Source organism: Excalfactoria chinensis, chromosome 1 (assembly GCF_039878825.1).
Source record: "Excalfactoria chinensis isolate bCotChi1 chromosome 1, bCotChi1.hap2, whole genome shotgun sequence".
In the NCBI taxonomy this organism is placed as follows: domain Eukaryota; kingdom Metazoa; phylum Chordata; class Aves; order Galliformes; family Phasianidae; genus Excalfactoria; species Excalfactoria chinensis.
The window spans coordinates 11,298,467-11,325,573 of NC_092825.1; the positions used below are offsets into that span (position 1 = coordinate 11,298,467).

Genomic DNA, 27,107 nt, shown 5'->3' on the forward strand with positions numbered 1-27,107 from the left:
ACATCAAATTAACCAGTAACATAGTTCCATTATAATTCACACAAATCAAGTCCAGGCATTTCTTAAGTACGTCTTTAAGATGGATATTAGCACACGGTTATGTTTCCATTAATGCTGCCCAAGAGAGCACAAATACAGATCCAGCTTCCTTATGTGAAATGGCATCAGACAGAACAGCTCCAGGGAGCTCCCACAAAACATCGTGTAAACAGAACCATTGCTTTGTTGGTGAAACTCAGGAACATCGTAGTGGATTTACACAACATTCGCATTCTGTGGCAGCGGATGGGTTTTTTGTTTGTTTCTTTTCTTTAAGCCAGGGCCACAAGCATTCCCTTGCAGCAACAATTCAGTTCTACACACACTTGCAGGTGACACGAATGACATTTTTCAGCAGCATTCCATACAAATATTTACGTAGTGAAAACAAAAGCATCTCTCTTTAAAAATCAGTGTGACTCACATTCAAGCTCCTCATAGCAGTCTAAATAACACTAAAATAGTTAATAAATGTCTCAAGTAACATTTAATATTCACAAGCAGGAAACTATTTTGAAGCAAGTTAAACAGTTAACTATGATCTGAAGTTGATGCAGGCAGAAAATTGGACTGAGTATCTTCACAATAGTACCAGGTTATCACTAAGAGCTTTACACAATACTTTCATCACCAAGGCTGCAATCTAGGAAAGTACTTCTTTTCCTAAACTTACAGGACCTGAAATACATCACTGTTGCATACAGAGTATTTGTGTCATCTACAGCAAGTCATAAATAGCAGAGGTGGCATTTAACCAGTAGTTACTGTTATGAGACTATACAGTCATCTCTCCCTGAAAATGAAAACAGAAAGAAATTGATTTAGAAGATGCCTGCCATTTTGCCACACAGTTTAACTGCTTTCAAGGGAATACAACTAACTGAGGGCAAACGCAACCAAGAAGGATCAAATTAATAGCTATATGAACCACTGTCAAGTTCCCCTTTACGAACAGATTTAGAAGACTCAAACTACATGTGAAATTACTTAAGCGTTCCCTACAAAGGTTTTATGAGTGACGTCATTCTGATGTCTTAAAGTACTTTCATTTTAACTGAGAAGCTCATATAGAAAAGCTACAGTTTAGATGCCCAGAGAGCTACAGCTAAATCACTTCAGCCCTCCAAAACTCAGTTAGGCTTCAGACAGTGACAAATCCAAAGAAACCTACAAACACGTGCATACAAACATTTTCCCTCCCACATGAAACGCAACTTCTCCTCAGTTAATAAGCTCCCTAACGCTGCAGAACTAACAAAGAACAACCTTGCTTCTAGTCTTGTTTCACCCACACAGCACAGCTAGATGGTGACTGTATTCTAAGCAAATCCATTCACAGTTGTTTGAAACCATTATATGACTTTAGAAAGTAAAATATATAACCTCTTACCTGAGCATGAAAATTTGACATAGTCGTTGTCTCTATATCTTTCTTTCCCAAAATCTCCATTTTCACTGGTGAATTGGGAAAATTAAATGAAAAGTAGTCTAAAAAGTCAGGTAAATAAGTAGCTGCCCCATGAACAATACCCATTACATAGTAAGCTGCACAGTTTTCATTTTCACTAAAAACCAGACCCACAAACTCTTCTGCAAATCTCTCCATCTCCACAGGAGATAAGTGGGAGAGTTCATTACTGTAGGCATGGATAACTGATGCACCTCCGTTAGGCTGGTGCTCAATATGAATCAGCTGTTTGAACTCCAATGTGTCCAACCTTTTGAGTTTATTTTGAACCCGTGGCTCCTTTAACGAGACAAATGGAAACTCACTGTTCTCTGGTATCTTGGACTCACAGTCCTTCTTGGGATCCATATTTTTCCCACTGAAATCCTTAAGATGATCATCTATGATGCCTTTGGCTTCCTGATCCTCAACATCAGAAACCAGTCCTGAGCAGATAGTCTGAATGGATTTGCTGTACATTTTTGGACGCTTCCTCTTCTCATTCTCTTTATGTTTCTTTTTCTTTTTCTTCTTAACCTTTTTTATCTGTAGCTCTTCTGCATTCGTTTTTGGTTTCTCCTTCCCAGCTGTCAAAAGAAAAAAAAGACCTTGTAAGCACCTTCAGATAGAGAATACTTATGCAGAGATCGGGATTAAGTTATCAAAACATTAAGGTACACAGAGAGGTCAACACCAAGCATCCCAAAATGTGCATCTTAATGAAAATGACTATTAGGGACAACCACCACAATCAGGCTACAACTGCTCACTAACATACAGGGGAGGAAAAAGAAAGCAAAAAAGTAGAAGGATTTCTAGGTCTACTCTCATAATTGGTCACGGACCACAACCATACTGTCTAACTGGTCCTCAGCAACTACTAAACCAGAAAGTTAGATCAGTTGCACAACAGCTGTCAATAAACGTTGCCAAACAAGAGATTTACAGTCAGTGAATATCAACCACCAGCAAGCTGCTTACAAATACTGCTGCTACGACCTACCTTGTCAGATGGTTTTACATGGTGTTCTTCCAGAAACAAAATAGGATTTGGTTGAAATACACGTGGAAACATCAAAAACTGATCACGTGCTTTCTTAAAAATAAAGACCTCATAACACTGAAGTTTACATAATATGCAAGCTAAATCGAAAATAAGATGTAAGGGCACATTTGTGCATGCAAGTAGTCATTAGTAGACATCAAGTTCAAGCAATACTGAAGATAAACATCCTGTCTGTAAGTGTTATTCTCACAGTATTTATGGGTGGGGGTGCCAACAGTAGGAATAAGTGGGATAACCCAAAAATGTCCGTACTTCAGGGTAGTGTAATGAAGCATTTGATACAATCTCTCACCATGATTTGACAGAATCCAATTACTGCACATGTTGCATTCACGATCAGCGATTCCAAATAAGCATGTTCAGAAACAGAAGTTTAGAGAAGTCTTGCAATGAAATACACAATTTCTAAGTAACCTCAAATTTGCCAATGTTAGGTAGCATACTAATTTTCAAGCCAAACTATATTGCAGTAGACTAATCCTCAGTTCAAGTAGTTTACAAAATAGTCCTTAAAAAGAAAAAGTAAAAAGATCGCAACTTCTGGCGAATGGAATCACACATTCTTGCTGGTAATTAAAAGGTCTGGAACTGGAGCTTAACCAGATACTGGAAAGAAGCAGCAGCAATTAAGCCACTGCCTCAGTTTCTTGAGGTTTGCAACAGCAGTTACAAATGCCTCCGGGATTTCTGAAGTGCAGGCAGCAAGCTCGTTATCTCCCTATCTTCTATTTTCTCATCTTGTAGTGGGAAGAAATGCCCCGAGGTCACTCGCTGCTTACTTAGCCTAAACAAGGAAGTGGGCTCCAGGATTTCTTAACCTAATCCACACAGTTAAGAGCTACAAAGACTCCCAGCTAAATCTGATTTAATGTAGCAAACTACGAGCACAATCTCATTTTTAGCTAACCACATTCAACTGCCAGAAGGCACAGGATGCTCATGAAAATCTGTCCTTCCTTTAGACTACATTTAATGTAAAAACAGCATAGACCTTTGCAACAGATGCAAGTCTCTACTTCTTTGTTAACATCTTCTGCCTCAACACTTTTTAAATTGGCATGGGAAGACCAGGAAGGAAAGATACACGTGCAACCAGCTACCTAATCCTTACAGGAGTAAACAATAACTCATTGAGGATGCCAAGGTACCTGAGGGAAGCATCATCACCTGACAAACACCAACCCACATTATAATACTGCACTGGTGTCATTATGGCACTACCTTCAGGTGAGGAAAATAACTCAGTGGCCTGTGACAAAAGGACAGTTCCATACTACGTATCATAAAGTCTAAACCAAAACCTCAGAACACAGACTACAGAATTAGGCGTTCTCCCTCAACCTGACTGCAACAACACACCGTAAGAGAGTATCCAAAAAGTGCTGCTATTTCAAATGCTTGGACTTACTCTTTTTAATTTACATCATTCTAAACAACAACATTCATTGCTACACTGGAGGATACTTCAAGTCCAATTCTTCCATACAGTGCTGCTATCTGCATATAGAAAGTATGGAATTTGAACACTGAATGCTGGAGCAAGGTAGAGCTAGGGGTGGCAGCTGAACGAATGAATGACAAAATAGAAACTTCTCAGGTTACAAAACAGCACGTAAATTAGGTAAGTAAGACCTTAACAGCAGCAGTGCCTTTAAAACACTCTAAAAGCAAACATCGACTTAACATACACAACTAAAGTTAGATAGCTTGAATGTAAGCCAGTAAGTTAATAAATTACCAAACTTAAGAACTTGGTCTAAACGTATCCAAAAAGGTCTGCAGTCAATCCAGCTGTAAAAACAAGTTTAGTTAACTTGGTTTACACCTACTTAAGTACTCTAAACCTTCTTAGGAGGGATTACACGCACTAAGGCATTTTTGACACGAAGAACATCTATCATTCCCCGGGTTTGTTTTCATACCATTGCCATGAAGCTTCCAGAAGGAAAGAAAACACCCAACCACAAGACATTTTTCTTTTTAAACCTGGTATCCAACACAACTGCCCTTCCAGCTTTAAGGGAGACGTTCTGTTCAGTTTGAGTACAAATACAGTAACAATATAGACCGGGTTTCTGTTGGGGGGTTGTTTTTGTTGTGGTTGCTTTTTTTTGAGGGGTGGGGGGAGGGTTATTTTGTTTGGGGTGGGTTTTTTTTGCAAGTTTTTTAGTTGGTGACTCATTGGCTTTGTTTGTTTGTTTCACTTTTGCTCACAGATTGCAGTTTGTCTTATACACATCAAGTACTAAAAGTTCAGCTGTACATGCTTACCCAGGTAACAAAAATACTGAGCCAAATAAATACTTGCTGGCAACCTCTCATCTCCAAACACCTCTTCTCCCACAGATCTTTTACTGAAGCCATTTTCAATTCTGAAATAACTGAAAACCAAGAGAGCAACAGGCACAGAAAGATCAAACAGCTGTAATAAAAACCCACCAGAACAACTCTGATGGGAAGTCACAGAGCCGCCTGAAGTGCTGCTTGAGCTACTGAAAGAAAGAAATGGAAATGATCGCCTCCATCCTTGGGAGACAATGTATGAATGCACTCTTCAAGAGCGTGCATTAACAACGCCAATGGACAGGAAAAAGACCTTGAGACACAAAAGTCACAAGAAAGAGAACTTCAGATAGGACTCCAAATAATTGCAGAATCAAACACATCTGAAAAACCTGCGTACCAACAAAGCTAAAACCTACCTCTCCAAAGGCACTTCAAGCAGAAAATGAAAGACAGCCTTACTTGAAAAGCTGCTTTGCTGTTTTGAGCCTCCCTCAAATTCACACAGGCTTAAGCTACTGCCTACACAAGACTGCAATTCTGTTAAGAGCTCTATTTTATTTTCATACTGGTAGCAGTGATGCACATAGGAAACATTATTTTTAGAGTGTGCACCAGTCTGATACACCAGATGTCACATTTCTCAGAGAAAGATTTTTATATTATAAACTGAACACTGGCAGATGAGAAAACTGTCAGATTCTCAGTTATTTGTTCAGCCTTCAAATATGGATGCATAACATAGCTGAGCATGGCTCATGGCCATGGATAAGTAGAGCCCAACTCCCCGCTCATCTCTTTCCCACTGTTCCTGGCACACAATTCCACAGCACCTCTTCCTTGTACTGACTGATGCTCATCTGACTGCAAAACAATTGACTCGACTTAACGGCTCAGCAGAAAACTATTTGTTTGTCTGCTGTACATCAGTGAACAGAACTGGTTCCTGGTGTTGCCAACTGGAGCTAAAGCACTGAAAACAGTGACAGCATGCAATGAGGGAAGGAGCAGCAGAACCAGCTCCTGCCAGTAGCAATCTGATCTGCTGGGGTAGGCTGTCCACCCCCCCCCCACCTTCACCTGCCCTCTCCAGGCCTTGAAAGAGGCTGCCTTTAAGTAGAAGAAACCCCATACACACAATTCTGCCTCAACACACATAGAAAAGGTAAGACGTTCCTAGCAAACCTCACTGCAAAGATTCAGATTCTTAAGTCTTGTTTATTTTAAGTCGTACATTTAACTGTAGTTTCTTGGATGGAAATTCCTTCTTTCACCTACTACAGCACTGTGCCCGTTATTAATACTGTCTTGACATCTACTTATACCCACCTTTAGAGTACTTGTATTCAGTTATTATAGCACACAGCTGACATTTTCCTGAGGAATATAAACACCACATGGAAAGCAATGACTTCTAGAAGTAAGATTCTTTAGCAAAACCCGAACAGAATTTCAAAGAAGAATGCAGCAGCCTTTTAGCCTCAGGCTTCTGCTCTGCTGAACTTCAAACACAGGCTCTGAAGTAGGTGTTTATAGCTGCTCAGAAGTTACAGACTTCAACAGTGACAGGAATCGGTTTGCTGAAATACCACAATTCCTATCAGCAGCACCCAATATAGTGCTTCCATCTTATTCTTCTGCATTATCTATTGAGAGGAGCAGAACCACATCCATTCAGTCACTCCACTGTTGCATATATGTAAGTGCTGTAAAGCAAAATGCGTTGCTTCTTCCAAACCCTATAGTGCTGCTTTCACACTTGGAGGAAAGCTGCCATGAAAAAGAGCTGCATACACACAGTGTCTCTTCCCTAGGATGCTAGAGAAGTTGTCTCACAGCAGACGGCCTAGAATTTGGTGAAAACATAAGAAAGCAATGCAAAAGGCAAAATGAAGATCTCTGCACTAACACTGACATATCCAAACTACCTTTGGTTTAAGCAATATGAATGCAGTACTTGATGCAAGATCGTTTATTTCACTTCTCAGCTAAGTACTACTGAGGCAGTAATTCACAATCCAAAGCTTTCAAAACAGGTGTTTCAGTCCTCTCCAGCAATCACAACATATGTGTACATACATACATAAACACAGAACTGCAAGAATCCAGCATCAACTGAGCTAGTGGACACTTTGAATTGCATGACAGCTACTTGTCTCTGTGCTCTGAGATGCATTAAGCAAGCACCTATGAACAAAATGCTCTTTCTACTTGTATGATTGTCACGGTTTTATGATTTTTGGTTACTGGTATTCCACATCGTAACATCACGTAGTGCACTGGGAGTTAAAGTAGTAATGCTCCAGTTCCAGGTACCTGCCTGGAAGAACTACATTCCTCAGGGGGCTTTGTGGTCAGAGAAGAGGTAGAACTCCTAGCAAGGTCACCTGATCAGGCTCTTTGGTTCTTCTTTGCTCACTTCTCCTTTGCCTCTCCTCACTGCTGCCCATCACTTCAGTGTTACCGTAAGTCCTACAGCTTTCAGATACTCCTTCATTATATTTATTAGCTTCAGTTCTAATTATATTGTATTATAGTGTGTTATCTTACATTCTGATACCATACTTTGTAAAATTACTTTGTTTCTCCTCAGCTTGTTGCCGCTGCTTTTAATTATTTTGGGGTCCCCTGTTTCCCTTTTCCAGAGGCACAGATTTGGTGAAATCCCTCTGCCCTATTCATCATGGAACTCACTGGTCTGTAAACTGTTGACAATGATTCAGAAACATAAGAAAGAAGTCACAATCTTAATCTGTGTTTAAAAAAGCCTTTTTCTTATTTAAGGTGAGTCACAGAAATCCTCTGGGACTCCAGCAACAAGCAATAAAAAGGAAGGAAAAGCTCAGTGCCATCAGATGTTTAGAGAACCCTTCCCCTTGACCTGGTGTTAAGAAGCAGACTGAGCTCACACTTCCCTGGGGGACAAAAGATCAAAGAAAATTACATTTTATTGTTGTGCTACTGCTTGGCTAACAATATCTGCATGATTACAGAGTTATAGAACTTCAACTGTCAATGAATGAATACAGATTTTCATTCTTCTCATGCATGCACGTACTCAGAAATAACACAACTCCCTCTGGACAATTCTTAACCGCCTTCCATGCAGATCAGGCCTAACACGCTACAAATGTTGGACAATCAGCACTAATCCAGAGAAGGGCAACAAAACTGGTGAGGGGTCTGGAGCACAAGGCTTATGAGGAGCTGCTCAAGGAGCTGGGGTTGTTTAGCTTGGAGAAGAGGAGGCTCAGGGGAGACCTCATTGCACTCTGCAACTTCCTGAAGGGAGGCTGTGATAAGGAGGGGCTTGGCCTCTTCTCCCAGGCAACAAACAGGACCCGAGGAAATGGCCGCAAGCTGCACCAGAGGAAGTTTAGATTAGACGTAAGGAAAAACTTTTTCTCTCAGAGTGTGGTCAGGCACTGGAATGGCTGCCCAGAGCAGTTGGTGGAGCTGCCAATCCTGGCATCTCAAGAGTCATCTGGACCAGGAGGTACGAGATATCGTTTAGCGGCTTGTGGTAGCAACAGTAATGGTTAGACTGCATGATCTTGTAGGTCATTTCCAACCTTGTCATTCTGTGATTATATGAACCCACCACGAATACCTGCCCAGGAAGTTTCTCTCTCAAGGTTGCTTAAACCGTACTTACTGCAGAGCCACATCATCCCTGGCACACGCAGCACAGGATCTATTGGCTGGATTGAGGTCCAAAACTTTGGAATTTTACAAATATTCCAATGCACCATTATTATTACACAGCACTAGTTTGTAATTTAACATGACAATAAACAGCCTCAACTTTGGTAACCGCAGATTAATTCCTTCCAAATGCAAGCTTGTATAAGTAAAAGAACTCCAAAGTTACCTAAAGTATTTTGTTTTGTCCACAGATGTATTTGATCTAACACTGCACATTAGCAGAAGCCACAAAGCTCTTATTTCACCCAATTGTTTCAACTTTGAGCTTACAGCCCTCAAAATTATTAGCAGTGTAGGGAGTACATCAGAAGTTTCAGAAGACATCAATAATAACGCTAAGTTGCTCCTTTATCCCCACAGCCTTCCAGCTGACTGCTGGCAGCAGCAAGGAATAACCATTCATAACTGCAGGCAGCTACTGAAGTCAGTTCTCACTTCCCCACTTCGGGAGAACTCAGTCACCAAAACTGAACAGAGCACTTGGTGGGAGACCACACAAAGGAAAAACACACCAGTGAAGAAGAGCCTCAAAGGGACCATTCTTTCCATATTTTTTTCTCCAATTTAACTCAAAGACAGGAACACTGAGTCTTCTGACTCCTCCCTTTAGCAGGCACAAAAAGTATGAATCAGTTGCTGGTATACTACTTGTTCTGCAATTCAACATCAGCCTGAGTACTCCTGTCACAGCTGCAAAACATTACTTAAGTCTTTGATGCTGTACCAACCATCTCCTACTTCAGCACCATCAAGAAATTCTGCCTACTACTCTCCAGTAGGGGGACAGGTAAGAAGGACACTCACTAATGGGTTTTCCTTTCCTTCCACAGCGTCACGTGGCCAGTCAGGTACACGGCTCAAGCACCTTAGGTCTGAGTTGCAGTGAGAACGGCATAAGATACTGACATACAGAAATCAAGCTCCTGTACGGAATCAAGCTCCACTCCACCTCTTCAGAATGTGTCTTCAAAGAATAAGCACAGAAACTCCACTTTGAGCCACAGAAAGATGAATTACCCCTTGTCTTCCAGACAGTTTAAGTCTCACGGACATAGGCAACAAAAAAACAGCAAAGAACAGGAGTAGCTAAGACCCCTTTCATTAACATGTCAATAAATAAAACACGCAGCCCTAGAGAGCAGGAGTGTTATTGGAAGTACTGCCCCTTCAAATAGAAAAATAAGAACAACAAAAATTACCACTGGTAATAATGACACAGTTCTGTACAACTTCACATCTGGATTTTGAAAATACAGTATGGAGTGGGAAGTGCTGATTTCATTACCTGAAGTCAATGAAGCCTTTTACTTCCAGAAGCACAGGAAGCATACACACTTCCTTCACCCTGCTATGGAAAAAGGCAGCACACTTTCAGAGGAGGCAGCGTAAACCACACCAGACCTCTTGCAGATTTTGGCCAGTTCAGAGAAGAAAATATTTTAATTAATCTGTATAAATCTAATAAAAATCTAATAAGAATTATAACCACAGAAACAGAGTGGCTAAGGCTGACAGGAAGCTCTGTGTCCCTCTGTCCAACCTGTGCCCCAGCAGGGACACCCAGAGCAGGGTGCACAGGGCCATGGCCAGACGCCATCTGGATATCTCCAAGGAGGAGATCCACAGCCTCCAGGCAGCTGTGCCAATGCTCAGCCCCCTGCACAGCACAGCAGTGCTGCCTGGAGTTCAGATGGCACCTCTTGTGTTTCAATTTGTGCCCACTGCCTCGTGTCCCAGCACTGGGCACCACTGACAAGAGCCTGGCCCCAGCTCATTTTCACTCCCCTTCAGATATTTAGGATCCCTCTGAGCCTCCTCCACCCCAGGCTGCACATCCCTAAGCCTGTCCTCAGAAGTGCTCCAGTCCAGTGATTAATGAGTCTTTATGGCCCTACATCGGGCCCTCTCCAGTAGCTCCAGAAAGGAAGCCCACTTCACACCTACAGAATGTTTGCCTTTTGCCTGTGATTGTATTGTGTGCATCCATTCTGCACCCACTCACCTCACAAGTTAACCAAAACAATTTACTAGCAAAAGCCTGAGGGCAGAAGCACAGCTCTCAAAGGAAGAGCTTTCCATAGGTATGACAGCACTGCAATTTTCTTGCAAATATTGCCTTTGAATTCCTTGTATTTGAAATAGAATCATTAAAAAAAATTAAGATTACTTCACGGTGATACATGTGCGCATTATTCCCACAGCCTATCGTCACTGGTCTGCGATTCATACTTACACCCTTCAGACAAATTATTTGGATATTTTTCAATCAAATAAATTACACAAAGAACTTGTCAGCATGCACAGGTTCCACAGACAGAAGCACGGTGCTTGTGTTGTTTTTTTCTGATGGATTTTCTTCCCCCCTCCTACAATGCCAGAGCAGTTTTCCTATTCCTCCAGCTGACAGCTGCTGCCATGGTGTCACCCTGTACCACAGCAAGGATCACCCAAGTCCAGCACTGTTGGACCCACTCGGGCTCCCAGCAATCCATGCCAACAGAAGGCATTAGCTAAGCAGAAGTAACACAGGCAGCAACAACTTCAGCAGTAGAAACAAGGCAATCAGGCAAAGAGGGGAGGAACAAAGGGCAAGTGGAAGCAAAGATGTCTGCATAAAACATCAGAACAGCAATCTACTGAGCAACATGAGGTAAGCACGTGCATTCTCTCTGAAAAATGTCTAAGGCCTGCAGGAACGAGAGCTCTGCTCTCAGATGATCTCATCACACATTCCATACCTGTTATTTTACATGTCTTACTCTGCGTGCATCTATTTTATAGGTAGAAGTTGGCAACTTGCTGCATACAGACTGTGGTGGGCTGCATCTCCTGTGCTCTTACCTCAGCCTCTTCCATCCCCATCCACTCAAGTGTATTAAATAAGGAAAACGCTTGAGGATTTGTAGAGGAACACAAAGACCAAATATAGCAAGTGGGAAAAAAACGCAGGCAGAATGACTCAGATGGAGGCCGCATGCATACAGATTTTATAATCACTTCTGTGCAAAACCCATCTATAAAAAAATCTAGAAGGTTCATAAAGTACAATGAAATGTAATTCCTCCCAGAACAAAAAGAGCTTTTGAACATAATTTGTACATACAGACTTTAATACCAAAACATAAAGGTGTTTATTCTCAGCTCTTCCCTGTATTTTGACACTCCATGAACCAACACGTTTAACCTCGTAGACACACACTGACAATTTCTCCTAGTGCATTGTTAGAAACAACAAATATCAGTAAAGGGCTGCCTTTTTGTTTTGTTCTAAAAGGAAAAAAAATGGTACTGTTTACAAATAAGCCTTTTTCTCCCTCCCACCCCCCTTCAGGTAGGTCCTCCAGGAGCCCTTAACCATGTCATCAAAGCAATCTAAAAATCCCTTATAAAATATTTCCATTTTTAAGAAGTTCCTCTCCCCCCCCCCCATGCAGATTTTTGGAAGAGCACAATTAAATTGCTTATATTTCCTTAATGTTTAACAATAGGCTTGTGCAAGGTTTTCTTCTTTTCCAGAAATACACAAGTCTCTCTTCCAAACAGAAAACAACAGAGAGAAGCAGCAGCAACCACAGTCTTTTTCTGCAGAAAACATACCTGCTACTGCAAAATAACGAGCAAAAAAGCGTTTAGCTCTAGATGCATACAAGAGCCACCAAGCTCACTGAAAGAGCCAAATGTTTCCTTTAGAAAGTCAGGAGCTGAAAAAATAAGCCCTTTCAGAGTTGTCCTTCTCCAAACTAGGGCAAGTTGCTTTCAACAGAAACAGCAACACAAATTCAGGCAGATGAACAGCCTACATCCCTAAGCTTCTCAAACAGTAGCAGCAAACTTTGCCAGCATGCAGCTCAAAGCACCCAAATCAAGCTTGGACAGCAACTCCCTGAAAAGGCACCAAACCTTCAGTACTGACTTCCCTCACAAAGCCAGCCACCTTTATCTTGGACATCTGGTTTAACTGTCTGAAGCTACATAGCCTATCACCACCATCACCTTAAGGAATGTCTCAAATAAAAGGCCAAAGAAAAAAAAACCAAAACACTAACACCTCCTTCACAACCTAAGAATGAAAGCATTCAGCCGGCAGTCAGTGACATTTTTAGGACAAGATCTGGACCTAACACCTAGAAGGAGAAAATGAGTGGTCTTCACAGACTGGCACTGAAGTCTGCCTTTGCTTTTAAGTCCACGCAGCAAATTCTGAGCTGAGAATAAGAGAACTTAGAGCTTATTTTTGTTCCAGGAAGAAGATATCCTTAGACAAAGAGTTACTAACTTTTCAGAAGGTCACGGAGCTGCTGACCACAGACACACACAAGTTGCATCTTCAAGCACGTCAGCCTTTGCTCTCTAGCCCTCAGCTCACAGGACATAAAGCGACATCAGCAGAAGGAATCAGGAAATGCTGTACAATCATTGCAGAACATTTAAGCACACCCAGACAGATCTCAAGAGGCCCACAGACATATCCAGAACTGCTGTTCTGAACAGGATATAAACCCAGTGGAGGGGATCTGCCTGCTTTTGTAACAGCTGCTCTCCTTTATTCCCCTTATTAATAGGAGCCATTTCTGCAGGACACCGCAGACACAGCAAAACCAAGCACCGCCTCTACAATGCACTTCTATACAATTTCTAAAGGAAACCTAAAATATTATTCATATCTGATAACAGATATCAGGAGACTGTGAAACACAGACCAGGCATTTAACCCACTTACAGCACTATCCTGTGTGAGGACAACATACTCTATTATTCAACTAGCTCTAGGGAGCAAAGTAATCTTATACAACCCCTGTGGCTCACCGTTTGTTTGTTTCCCCACCTACTTTAAACAATGGAGAACCCTTTCAGGTACAACACCCTCATTAGGTGTCTTTTATTAGTTCTGTGTAACAAGAGTTGCTGTCTTTGCAAATTCTCACCCGTGCCCTATTTCTATTGCCATTCAGCACACCAGGTGGGAAAGGGTAAGACAGAAACACAACCTGAGCATTCTCACTTTTAAGGCAGTTACCCGTTGCTCAGTATCTCAACCACCAACTTCCTTCCATGCTGACAAAGACAAGTTGCATCTTTTCACAGGAAGTCACCAGCTTAAACATTCCACAGCGTCTAAGCTGATACTGCGAAATCTGATCGGCACAGGTTATAAGCTGTCAGTTGCTAATGCAATTACTTGGAGCTGCGTTTATACTCTGAACAGTGACACAGTAATTACACAACTGCATGTCCACGAATGCACTGAAGATAATGTTTTGATTTGGGGGTTTTATTTTTTCTTGTTGGAAATGAAATCCTACAGCAGGTATAATAACAGAAAGATCTATCAGGAATTTGTTTTCAAACTACAAAAGCTGAGTCTGAAAATAAAAAAACAGTGGAGCTACTCAAACAAGCATCATCCCAGCAGCGGAGCACAGCCTCAACAAAGCGAGAGATGGATCAAGAACTGGCTTTACTAATGTGTTGTAATCTGCAGCACTGAGATCAGTGGAAGGACAGTCACTACCAGGGAATCCCAGATGCTGATACCTTGGGAAAACACTACTCAACATTTTTATTAATGATGGGGATGATGAGACAAAGCACACTCCTCAGCAGGTCTGCAGACAGCGTAAAACTGGAAGAAGGGAGCAGCTGATGCACAAGAAGGTTGTGCTGCCAAGCCAGAGGGACCCTGACAGGCTGCAGAGAATCAGGCCAACAGAAGTCTCACACAGTTAACATGGGGAAGCGTAGCGTTCTGAGCTGAAGAATAAAGCCAAGCACCCGTTCAGGCTGAAGACAAGCTGGCTGAAAAGTAGCCTGGCAGGAAAGGAGTTGGGGATCCTCACAAATAACAAGCTGACCATCAGCCATCAGTTAACAGCCTCCTGGACAGAATTAGGAAGAGTTCTACCAGGCTGACGGATACATCTTCCACTTAACTAAGCTCTGGTGTAACACATCTGGAGTGTCACAGAGAACTCTGGGTCAGCAATCCAAGACTGACATGGGCATACTGGAGTTAATCCAGCAGTGGGCCAGGAAGATTCTATGGGAGCACAGCATCACTCACAGAAAGAGAGGCTGAGAGGAGCAGGATTTCTCCCTGCGAGGTCTCTACCCTCGACAGAATCAACAGCTACTGCCAACTTAGGAAACCCACTCAAAATACCCTACAGTTCTACATCCAAGTCACTTACAAAAGCATTGAAGAGAACTGGCCCTAAGACAGAGCCCTAGGGTGCCTCACTAGTGACTGGCCACCAGTCTGATGTAACTCCATTTACTAATACCCTTTGGCCCTACCTGTCAGCCAGTTGCTCACATTATGGTTTTGTCTAGCTGCAGAAGGAGACACTAAGTCCAGAAGGATAGTGTGAGAAACAGTATCAAAAGCTTTACTGAAAGCCCAAAAGATAACATCAGCTGGCCCCTCTTGGTCAACTAGATGGGTGACTTTGTCATAAAAGGAAATTAAGGTAGTTAACAGGACCTTCCTTTTATGAACCCATGTTGGCTGAGACCAACAACCATACAGTCCTTCAGGTGTCTTTCAGAAACCACTGTGCAAGAAGCACTGTGGCAACAGTCCTATTTTTTAATTGCAGTCCCTAACACAGTTGACAAGTTTAGAATTAAAGTTTTAAATTACAAGCATTATAGCAGCTATGCTGAGAAAATGACATTAAAGTAAAAATCTCAGTATTAAGATTCAGCACTCGATCCAATTACAAAGGTTTTAGATACCATAAAGAAAAACACTGTGCAGTTTAACCTACCTTTCTGCAATAACTTGATTTCTCCATTTTCTTTCTTTATTTCATTCATTATTTTGTGCTTCTTCTTCTCCTTTTGCTTCTTCTCCCTTTCTTTCATTTTCTCTTTGATTTGAGCTGAAATACAAACATTTTATGATTAAGTGGGAACAGCAAGCTTTGTCGCGTGCATTTGCATTAATATTATGCAAGTCCTATTAAGAGGATAAAAGGAGTTACAAAGAAAACCCAGGACTTATATTATGAAAAGCTAATATTTATCTGTTGAATAATTCAACATAAGCTTATAGAACCTAGGCCAGTTTTGTTCCTATTATGTCAGAACTGTACCCAGCAACTTGCATGTCAGCTCTACAGTTTGCAACCACTTTTATTTACTCATACTACCCTCTGTTCTTATTTTTCATCTGGATGCAGCTCTTATTTCTGGAAACTCAAGTTACACGCACTAGATTAGGAACAGGAGAAGTGAGGGGTTTCTATTTCCCTGGATGTGGATATGCACCAGAAATCTCACATAACTTAAGGCTTCCACAGATAGCTCGAAATAGGAAAGGTTTTACAGCTGACAAAATACATCTTTGTCAAGTCCACCAGACACACCCATAACGTGTTAACAGCAGGAAGGTGCAACTAAGAGAATCAGACCTGATATGGAAAGGAATGCCAGTTTATTACTTGTCGGAAGATCCATATTTCCATAGAAGATGTAACTCAAGCAGTTATTAATCATTTACTTTATTGCCAAGTCTCTCCACATTTCCATGTCTTTGCTGTGAGGAAGGTCTTTAAGCATGTTTTCTACATGAAAATACTAGACCCACACAAAAAAAAAAGCTTTCTAGGACTTATCTTTTCAAGCTGACTTTAGAATCACCCTTGAGGTGAAGCATTTAAGCCTCACAGCCAACACTGCAGTTCTCATTTCTCAGACAGAAGCCAGGTACCTTCTCTATGGGTTTTTACTGGGCTTTTTAACCTCCACAGGAAAAGAGCTGGTGTGTTTCAGAATGCTTTGTCAGTAACACAGCTGAGAGGCAATGCTGATGTGCCATTTATGGTGCTTGCATTTGTAACACACGGATACCAGGAGAAACCTACCTACTTTACCCCACACATTCACAGAAAACAGAAGCAGGTATCTTCAAAAACGAACAAACTGGAAATATTTATCAAAACCAAACAAAAGCCTTCAGTTCTGTAAGGCAATACATAACCAGACTATTTATAAAGCACGTCAATAGTTAAAAAGTGTAAGGGTTCCACAGTAATCTACACAAACAAATGCTGTAATGACAACTCCACAGCACTCCTACCTTTCATTCTTAAGTGCTTTCTAACAAAGCTATGGAACTCATGTCCCAGCAGCCAGGAAGAACGCAGTTTGGGCAGAGTCAAAACAAACAAAACTAAAAAGCCAAGAGAGAAGGCAAGTGACACATGTCTGCTCCTACGCACCGATCAGTGCGGGCAGCGGAGAGAGAAAAACTCTGATGGTACAAAAAACAAAGGAATAAGGTGGCCGTGTTTCAAACTATCTGGAGGTCTCAGTTCTAAGTAACTGAAACAACCATGCTCAAGACCAGGCCTCCAATGGTTCCGTGACAGGGGATGCCAAATCAGACTGATCTGTGCAGCAGGCTACAGTACCCAGACATTTTCCTCAACAGCACAAATCTATATTTCCTAGGAGCAGATGAACCACACATTAATCTTCCTCTCCAATCGCCACCACCCCCCCACACAGGCAAACCCCCAAACTGTAAATCCCTGCAACACAGAACTATAAAGTAGGCAATAAATTATACAACAGATTTTACCACGCTGAAAGCAGACATTCACTCCTGCAAGGAGGCAGATTTGTCTTCATTTAGAGCCTGCATCAGTGCTCAGCTCTGCCAGGATTACCATTATCATGGAAAAAAAAATTCAAGATTTTCTCCCAGTATTGGCAAGCTGTTAAGAGGTACACTTGACTTCTGTCACTTAGAAATCAAAGAGAGATTGAAGAGCACATACAAATGCTGAGCCTGGTTGAAGGAGAATGAAAGACTGAAAGAATCCTTTATTGTAGGCGTGTGATGAGATCCCAGGCAGAGGAATCCTGCAGTTCTGATAGAAGCAATGTGCAAGAACTGAGAATGAACCAAAACCGTCCAAAGAATCTTCGTTTTATTTTCAGATCTAGAAAGCAATTAGCAGGGATGATGGTAGCAAGTTCCAGACACAACAAACAACGTGACCTCCTCCAGCAACAGCCACAAGCACACCGTACCTGAGGGGACTGTAGGAGCACAGAAGGCAGCTGAGGAAGGTTTGAAACCAACTCATTCCACTGCAGAAGTGACAGTACTACCAAAGGACCAGGGCACAGGTGGGGGAGGGTAAAAACAATTGAGAATCCCAGCCTGCACGTACAAACCGTCAGATCACCTCCCTCAGAACTGAATTTTCAGATCAAACATCTTCAGAGGAAAATTAATACTTTCTAGTCTGACTGGCAGAACTCACACACAGCTCTCAAGTTCCACAGTGACAGACGTCCCATTTCACAGCTTCCCATGGGACACAGAGATGAAATGCAACCAAATTCCCCTAAGATTCAGTTTACCACAAAGGATACTGCAGTAACTCCTAAAGCACCCAACAGGGCATACAGTCCACACACGATTAGGATACACATCTGGCATCTAACAAGGACACACAAGCACAGTCTCCACACAAACTCCTGCCAACATGCGGTGCTGCCCAACACATGTGGTACAGTTCAGTGCAGGCTGGAGCTCCCTGTGAGGTTCCAAAATGCCCCAGAACAGCAGCCCTACGAGTGGCTTCTCCAACAGAAAGGATCAACCCCCCACAGCTGTACACCACGTAATCCAAATCTCACTTCCTCAACCAAGAAACAAGAAAACTCTTCACAACATTAAAAGAAAACCACATTTTAAGGGTTTTTAAGGGTTTTTTAACCACCCAATATTAGGCAATTTACAACCTACATGTTGTACAGTTAATGACCAGTAAGACAAAACTTGTTCCACTGAACAAGTTAACAGAACTTGGAACCCCTCATATTGTTCATCTATCTGTTCACAATTGCAATGATCTTCCACCAATACCACTTCTAACAAACAGCAGGAAGGGGAAGAAAGAAAAGGCTGGAGCTGCAGTATTTAGCAGGGTGAGACAGTCCCCCAGGTGATAATGTAATACAAAAAGCAGCAACGTGGGACAAGAGAACAGCAGGTACCAACAGCACCTACCTTGTACATCACAGCACTGCCAGGGGAATGGTTTGTCCTCACTACGATGGATTACTGAACACTCAGAAAGGCAATTAATGAATTAAGAACTTTCGTATGCTAATGAGGAGATCATTTGAGTTCAAAGGAAGGTGAAGGGATCATTTGACTCAAAGAGGGAAGACCAGTTTTAACAGAAAGGTCTTGAACTGAAAGAGAAAAGAACCAGCACATGAAGAGGTACCAGAGACTGGAAGCCCAAGTCAACATTCCTCCTTCAGAAACCATCACACTACAGTCACTTTCTTCAGTTAAGATAAGAAAATTACACACAAGATAAGTACACAAAGGCAGCAGTTCGTCACCAGAACAACTGACCAAACAGATGTGGAAGCTTCTCCCACAGGGTTGCTGCCCTCGGGGGGGGGAGGGGGGAAATAGGAAAGAGGCACAAGAAGATGTTCAAGTCTAAATAAAAGTTTAAATTGAGCCCTATGATACAGTATAAGTCCACAGAAGGGTTTATAACCTACAATTCTGATGAATTGTATTTCATCAGAAATGCCTATTTTGGCAGGGGGGCTACCATTAAGCAAAGCCACCTAAACGTATCTACACATTAACAACTCCTTTCCCACTCCAGCAGGTATTTTCACAATACAAGACTCAGCTTTCTTTAAGCCGATTTATGTGCTCTCTTTCTCTCTTTTAGCAGAGTTGTTCTGGGAAAGGATAACCAAAAGATTATTCAGGTACTGAATGAATCAAAATAAATCTTAAAAAAATCCTCCTAAGTCTGCTCTGCCTGCTTAGAAAATGGAAAATAAACCAATCTTAAATACCACCACGGCAGAGCCTTGAGGGGAAGAAGACAATCCCAATACCATCCATCACCTTGGAAGTGATGGGAAAAAGATAAACCATATATGATCCCAATTGAAAAGAAGAAAAAGCAACAAAACAAGCCTCTGGGAAAATAGCAGTCCTTCTGCTGGACACCCGAACTAACGCTTCCTGCTTTAGCAGCACATCACTCATACCAAAGGCCTTGACCTTAACATCAACCAGAAGCCCACGCAAAGCACATGGTGAGAACCCAGCTGGATGATCATTGCCTCACGCTGCTCACCACGGGATCCTGAAACAGGGAACAGCCGACAGCCATTTCCCATTAGCCCGATGCCTACTTCTGCTACAATAACCTTCCTGTGACATCCTGCACTCCAGGAAGCCAGTGCTCCACAAAACCCCAACTTGCATCTTGCTGGATGCGTTTCAGGGACTGCCTCCAAGGAGCAGGTGATCTTGCTCACATTATGCCACAGCAGCAGCTTCTGCCACTGTCTACTAACAAGCACAGAACAGTTGTGGCATAGAAACAGCACAGCCACAACCTAAATGCAGCAACAGCAGTGTGCCCTAAAGTGCTATATACAGGCAGAAAAAAATCCATTATGAAGACTTCTCGCACCTCCTGTTCTAGAAGAACGCACACGACTAACCAAATTAATTCAGGCTGTAAAAGGAGTTTTCCACTTCCTAACTAGATATCTTCCCATCATGACTGTAACGCCTTCACAAACAGTAAATACAAACACAAGCTGACAGATCACACCATTCAGATTTCAGAAACGTGGTCAGTCCTTCACTGCAGGCTTTCAAGAGGAAAAAGGAAAATCAAGAACATAGTGAATAAGTGCAAAATGCTGTGCGCTGGATTATGCACAGAGCAGCAGCTGTCACGTCGTGAAGTTTGCACCTTCAGGCCTACGCTGGAGCTTGGACAAGTCCGTTTGTGCGTTATAAGACAAGCTTCAGAACCCTGTCAGGAGCCAAAAGCTGCAGCTGCTTCGCATCAGCTTTCCAGATGGTAACCCACATTAGTAGTCAGCCAGAGATTATGTTCAAAGTATCCTGCCTCTCCCTCCTCCCTTTGATTTAAGGGCTGTCACTGCACATCAGGCACAATATTTACAAACTACCGCTAATGGACACCATCAGTATGGTGAACACCAGCAGTACCAGAGCCGAAGATAAAGGGGATGAGGAGGGCAATCCTTCAGTCATCTTTCCATTGCTCTCTCCTACTCTGAATGCAAATATCCCTTAAATAAAACCTCAAAAACTCACCTTAGTGCGGTACACAGACATTACGTGCATTTAATGTAACCATGGTAACAGTCCTGTCACCTGCACTTGTATCCAGTCAGACAACTCCTGTACTGTTATTGAGTGCACTCCTGATTGTCATACACAAAGAAACCCTTAACATATTTGAGACCAAAAACAAAAGTCCTTACAGTTGTTTAAAAAAAAGGGGGGGAGGGGGGGAAGGAATATTTGACAGACATCCCACTCGGTAATTCAAGTTAAAAACGCACACAAGATGACTGAAGAAATCCCTTTGCATTTCCCAAACCCCTCCATGAATGGGAAGCAAGGGAGATCTTTTACAGAATCAAAAAAACCTGTGATTAGTTTCAACTTCATCTCCCCCATTCCTCAGACCTTCGCAGTCTGAAAGGAGACCTTCTACACACGGAAGCACACGAGCCAATGTGAAGCACGAGCACTGGGGAGTTGCATCAGAAATCAGCAGCAGAGAACGTGGCAGCTGCAGACGCGGCCTGCAGAGAGCTTTCGGGTCTGACGATTCAATCCACTCCTCTCGTTTCAAGTGAGAAAAATGACCTGTGATTCTACAGCCAAAGGACTTGGAGCATCTAGACAGGAATAAAGAATTCAGAGGAGAGCGCTCAGGAGGCCTCACAAGCATGGATGTGACTGCTGAACTGAGAGCAGCTGGGGGAAAAGATGGTGTTTGAGTTAAACAGGTCAGTAACAAAAAGCAGGGAAAAGGAAGATCACAAAAAGGTAACTTTCAGCAGAAGGAAAAAGACAGCCTACTTCATCAGATGGTGGGCCCAGATTGAAAGCAGGGAAACAGAATAATATCCAAAGCTTTCTCCAGCCCAATTCAGACTATGAAACGAGCCTCTACCGGATGCAAGCTGAACTCAAGAAGCCTTTCAGACTTTTCAAGTGTTATTTTTTACAAGTTTAAGAACCAGAAGCGTCATGCAAGTCAAAGACACAAAGTTATCCCAAGAATCACTGGCAACTGTCCATCTAAAATACCATTTAATCTCAGTTTCAAAGGCAGCAGGAGGAAGGAGAGGGGAAAAGAAAGAGACTAAGAGCTACAGAACCGTGCTCAGCTTTGCCTTCTTGCTCACATGGGAAAACCCCATCAGCAAGTTAAAAATACCAATCTCATTTTGTCATTGCTTGCATACTGAGGCAGCCTTATCAGCAAAGACATCATTGAAAAGAAAAAAAAACTGAAGGAGGGAGGGAGGGAGAGGGAAGCTGTATGCAGAGATGGCAAGGAAACAGAGAAGATGTTTGATGAATTTGGCTCAGGCCCTGCAGTCAGCCTGGAACAAAACAAAACACAAAAACAGGCCGCCTTAGGCTGATGAAGTGGGGAGTGGCTCATCTGAGCTTTGCACTGCTAACAAAACTATTTCAACTATGAACTGCTCGAGCAGACTATCGGTTAAATAACTAACTGAACTGGTAGAGCCATAAACTGGTAAGGCAGACATTTCCATCAGATTCACACTATGTTTCAAAACATAACTAGTTACATAACTTTTAATTCCACCACCCAAAATGGACCGGCCAAGTACAATTTAAGCTTATTTTAAACAAACTCCATCTCTCATTTGCAGGATAAGTTACACAGATGGCAGAGTGCTGTTTCCAGTTCTCTGCACGCCAGTCCATCACTCCAGGACTCGCTCTGCTCCATTCACCTCCTCAAGCCACAGGCCAGCAGGCCTAGCTATGACTCTGCAAGTTCGAGGTCCTTCCAGTGAAGGATAAGATCAGACAAATCCTCAAGTGAACACTTGTTCAAGGAAGGAAACAGAAAAACAGCTTTCAAAGGCATCCTCCATCTGCGCCATAACCAAGCTCAACACCTTGAGCACCTCACAGCCAGGATATGCTGCCTCAGAACTGCACTGCAGGCCAAGGACATCAGCTCTCATCATCAGCTCTTCCATAGAGGGTAAAATGGTAGGTGCAAACTCCTCATCATTTTCTCTTCTGTGTCAACACACCGTGCTATTAGCACTACAGATAGGAGAATGCTAGGGGTACCACTCCATTTGCAAGCCTTGTGATGACTGTTTTCTAGGTCCAGACCCAACATTCCTTCACTCCCCACCACTGTGCACCATGATGCCTCATACTGCGCCACAGCCCCAGCAGCCTCATGTCATACACATCTGGCCGTTCCTCCCCCTAACTTCACTCCTCATTTTCCCAGCTTTAAGCTCACAGAGGCCCTTCCTCCTCTACCAGCTTTTCCTCCCAGCTCAATAACTGCTCCACACAGAAGGGTTCACACACAGCTCACTGATCAGAAGCCCAACTCCCCCAATTCACAGCTCCTAGCAGCCTCCTCAGCACCAAGATCACTGCAAAAGTCCACCCCACCTCTTGCACCCACGTGCAACCCGCATCCACTTCAGTTGCAAAGGAGACAGAGGAGTTTTTGCACCTTCAGAACAGCATAAGAACCACAGAAGTCTCACCTGTTCCACCTGCTTATTTTTCAGTCACTTTCATTTCTTAAAGACCGCAGCCTCCTCAGCTGCATGATTTTCCTTCTGGCAGGCAAGAAACTGACATATCTATCAATTGTGAATGCTAAGAAAGAACAGTACTGCCAATCCTGTGCTGCTGCTCATTTTCCACGGCACTGCAAGCAAAGGCGGCTGTCCAACCACAGACTGCAGAAAAAAGCAGGCTGCGTTTGCCTGCATTAGGCTGATTTTCACAACATGTCACCAGCTGCACGTACAACAGCTTTTACACACTCCTTCATTTCGGAGGGACACATTCTACTCCTACCTTCTCCCTGCATAATGTGTGCATGCACGCCTCTCACATTTCTTGGTTTTGTGGCTGTTTTGCTTTCTAATTATATGAAATCCTTCAAGTTTCCCATCATCACACCTGCAGGCTGCCCTGCACTTCTCTTTCCCATCCTCCTCTTCCTCAGTCCTTCCTTATTTTCCTATGGCATCTAGCTACAAGCTTCGCACCCCATACCTACATCAGAATCACCTCCCTCTTGAACAGCTCTTGAATGCTAATTCCTCCCTCCTTCATGGAAGGATCTTAAATTCACTCGCTCCAAAATACCGCTGCACCCTGAAATCCTCTGGTATCCTCTTCTAGAACACACCACCCTCCCCCTGCCTTAGCATCATTCTTCATCTTCCTCTGCAGTGAGCATTCCGAATGCCCTCCCTCCTTCCCCAGGGTCATTCTTTTTCTCCCTGCATCATAACGGCCTTCCTCCTACCCTCCCTCAAAAGTAAATTGTTCACGCTATCAACAGCACAAACCTGATCTTTAATCTACAGCCCAACATGGAGCCACTTCTAAAAGGCAGGACGCTCACGGCAGAGGACGCAGCGCACCCCTCACGTCTGAAAAACACACTCAGTTCAATGAATATGGAGTTTTCCAGCCCCTCACAGAACTATAAAGGGATCGTTTGGAAAACGTTCTTTGTAGCCTGTACTCAGGCTTCCAAAACCAAATTAAAGCTACAGGCATCTGCTCTGAGCAAACAGCAGCTAAAATGTGAAGTACTCGAGCTTGTCACAAAAACCATCTTTCCCTGCTGCAGAATGTTTTCGATCAGGCTCCTAGCAGGGTAAATAATGACTCCACTGACACCATCACTGTCATCAATTCTCTCAGCAACTCTCAAGAATATTTCATCCCGTTACTGTAATATTGTTCTCAGAGATTTATTAGCACAGTGGTGTAACACTGGTGGGACATCCAAGTGAATACGGTTATTATTTCCATATTTTGGCAAGGAAGATACAGTGGGAGTTTCTCAGCTGCTATCGTGGACAACAGAACAGCTTCACCAGCATTAGGTGTGTAATGAAAACTGTTTGTAAAGATCTTTCATAGTTCATCTCCCAAATAAGAATGGGGACAAAGAAGCATATCAGAACCAAACCATCTGAAAGCATTACAGCCATGCACTTGGAGCCTGATTGCACAGCAGCAATCGAGACCCCAGTGGGAAGATGCATACAGTGTGCTGAACCAAAAGAACACAAATCATTCAAAAAGAGGGAAAAAAAGCAAATCTCAAATGTAACCTGAATACCTAAAGCTGAACCAGAGACTGAGATACTAGTGGGAACCAGCAGAAAATGCAGCTGGACAAGAAGCGGCCTAAGTGACAATTAACCCTCACCTCTTTAGCTCAGCTTAGAAGTACAATGTAGAAGCCAAAACCAAAGCAAGCTCGGCCGACGTAAATGCAAGAATTTATCTTTCCTTTGACAGAAACTTCGCTGGAGCAAATGTTTCAAGTTCTTTGGTATTGCAAACACAATCACGCCAACATCAGCCTTAAGGCCTCTGAAGACCAAGAGAGGATACAATGGAAATACAAACAGACTCGTGCTGCCTCGCACGTTCTAAGCACCTACTGTCAGTCCCTGCCGGCACCAAGTCAGGCCTAACGCCTTACCCCACCTGGAATTATAGTCCTTCCCAGGAAGGAGCCAACGCTGCACCCCCAGCCCCGCAGCATCGCTCAGCAGCTCCCAACCAGCAGGGACAGCCAGGAGCTCTGGGAGCAGCTGCAGGAGCTGCTGCAGGTCAGCACGCCTCAACGCAAAGGGCACGCTCTGAGACGCGCCACGACTTCGCCCGTGAAATTAACGGCCCGATCAATGAGATGGCTTTTAATTCTTCACAAATATGTTTTTCGTAAACACGCGGCCTTCTCCATAGCAACGGCAGAAACTCCGTCCTGCTCGCAGATCTCCGGGCCATCGCCAGACACCCTGACTTCCCTAATAGGTAAGAAAACCTCAGGCCTCTGGCAGCTCCTGCCTGACGCCATCGCTAATTCCACACCCCCTTTTTTTGACAGCGCTGAGGGCGGTCGGGCCGCCGCCGCCTTCCCGCGCACTCACCGCACGTTACCGAGCCCCCCCACCGCCCGGCCCTGAGCGCCGCGGGGGCGGAGCGGCCTCGGCGTCGTGCCGTTGTGCCGCGCCGTGCCCCGCACCACCGCCGCTTCCCGCCGCGCACGGCGCTGCCCCGCCGCTCCCCCCGCAGCCCACAGCCGCCCCCCGGCGCGGCGCCCACCTTTCTGCAGCAGCAGCTTCACTTCGCCGTTCTCCTCCCGGCCCGCCGCGCTCAGGGCCCCGCCGCCGCCATCTCCGAGCGCGGGCAGCGCTCCGTGCTTCCTCCTCTCCTTGTCTCGCTTCTCCTTCGGCCTTTTGGGCTTGGCGGCCTCTCCGACCGGCGCCGGGCGGTGGCGGTGGTGGCGGTGCTGCGGGCAGGACGGGGAGGGAGAGGCGGCGGGCGGCAGCAGCAGGGCGGGCGGCAGCAGCTTCCGGGGCAGCGGCGAGGGGAAGGCGAAGCCGGCCGCGCTGACGGAGGGCCCGGGCGGCAGCGCGGCGAAGCCCCAGGCCGCGGGGTTCCCGTAGCCCGGCACCGCCACGGGCAGCGGCTGCTGCTGCTGCTTGCTGCTCCCGCCGCCGCCCCCTTCGCCGTTGACGCGCTTGGCGCCCTTCAGGCCCCGCTCGTCGGCTCCCTTCAGCTTCTTGGAGGCCGGCTGCGTCCCGCGGGAGACCTTCGCGTCCGGGCCCGGCCTGGCGCAGAACAACTCCCGCTCCGGCGACGCCGCGCCACGACCAGAGCTCGGCGGCTCCGCCATTTTGCGCTCCTGCTTCTATTTACTCTCGGCTCGCCTCAACCGACAGAACCGGGAGGGAAGAGGGGCGCCCCCTCCTCGCCCAATCGGAGGAGGCGGTGCCGGAGAGACAGCGCGGCCGGCCAATCGCGTGGCGGGGAAGGGGCGGGCTCTGAGGAGATTGGGGGCGGCGGAGCTCGGCCGAGTGCGTAGTTGTGGAGGGGGGGCTGCGGGCGCTGCAGCTCGGGGCTGGGCGGCGCTCGGCGGGGCGGGGCCGGGACCAGCTTCAGCCGCAAGCCCGGCCCAGGCACAGCCCGGCCCAGGCACAGCCCGGCCCAGACACAGCCCGGCAGTGGCGACGCTCTGGGCGGCGGGAAGCGCTGCGTGACGCGGAGCTGCTCCTCAGAGCCGGCGCGGTCGGGCGGACGCGGTAACTGAGCGCCCGGCACGGCGGGTCTCTTTGAGAGCGGCTCTTCCTCACGCAGCGCGCCGTGTCCGTCAGGCCGCTGCCCGTCAGACCGCTTGGCCAAGTTTCGTATTGATAGTAAAACACGAAGTGCTGCCCAGTTCTGGGCTCTTCAGTTCAAGAAAGACGGGGAACTGCTGGAGAGAGTCCAGCGGGGGCTGCAGAGATGGCTGGGGGCCCGGAGCAAATCCTGTGTGAGGAAAGGCGGACGGACCTGGCGCTGTTCAGCCCCGAGGAGAGCAGGCCGGCTGCGGCTGCTCCGAGATTTACGAGCTTGAGAGCCTCTGTGGGAGGGAGTCCCTCATCTGCGTGTCCGCAGCCAGATCCAGAGCCCGCAGTGCA

At 44.8% G+C, this 27,107-nt stretch overlaps 1 protein-coding gene across 2 annotated transcripts in view; it reads right to left on the reverse strand.

Annotated features, from left to right (window-relative positions):
• RSBN1L (round spermatid basic protein 1 like) overlaps positions 1-26,377 on the reverse strand; it is a 43,461-nt gene extending 17,084 nt beyond the window's left edge. The window contains exons 1-4 of one of the 2 annotated variants that reach the window (XM_072338365.1): positions 25,750-26,377; positions 15,308-15,421; positions 1,813-2,073; positions 1,430-1,494 (exon numbers count right to left, since the gene is read on the reverse strand). In XM_072338365.1, coding sequence (XP_072194466.1) covers positions 1,430-1,494; positions 1,813-2,073; positions 15,308-15,421; positions 25,750-26,323 — 1,014 coding nt within the window. In that variant the 5' untranslated portion in view covers positions 26,324-26,377. Of the gene's footprint in view, positions 1-1,429; positions 2,074-15,307; positions 15,422-25,749 lie in introns of both variants that reach the window. The other variant, XM_072338360.1, reaches the window with a different exon arrangement.
• Positions 26,378-27,107: the final 730 nt, after the last annotated feature.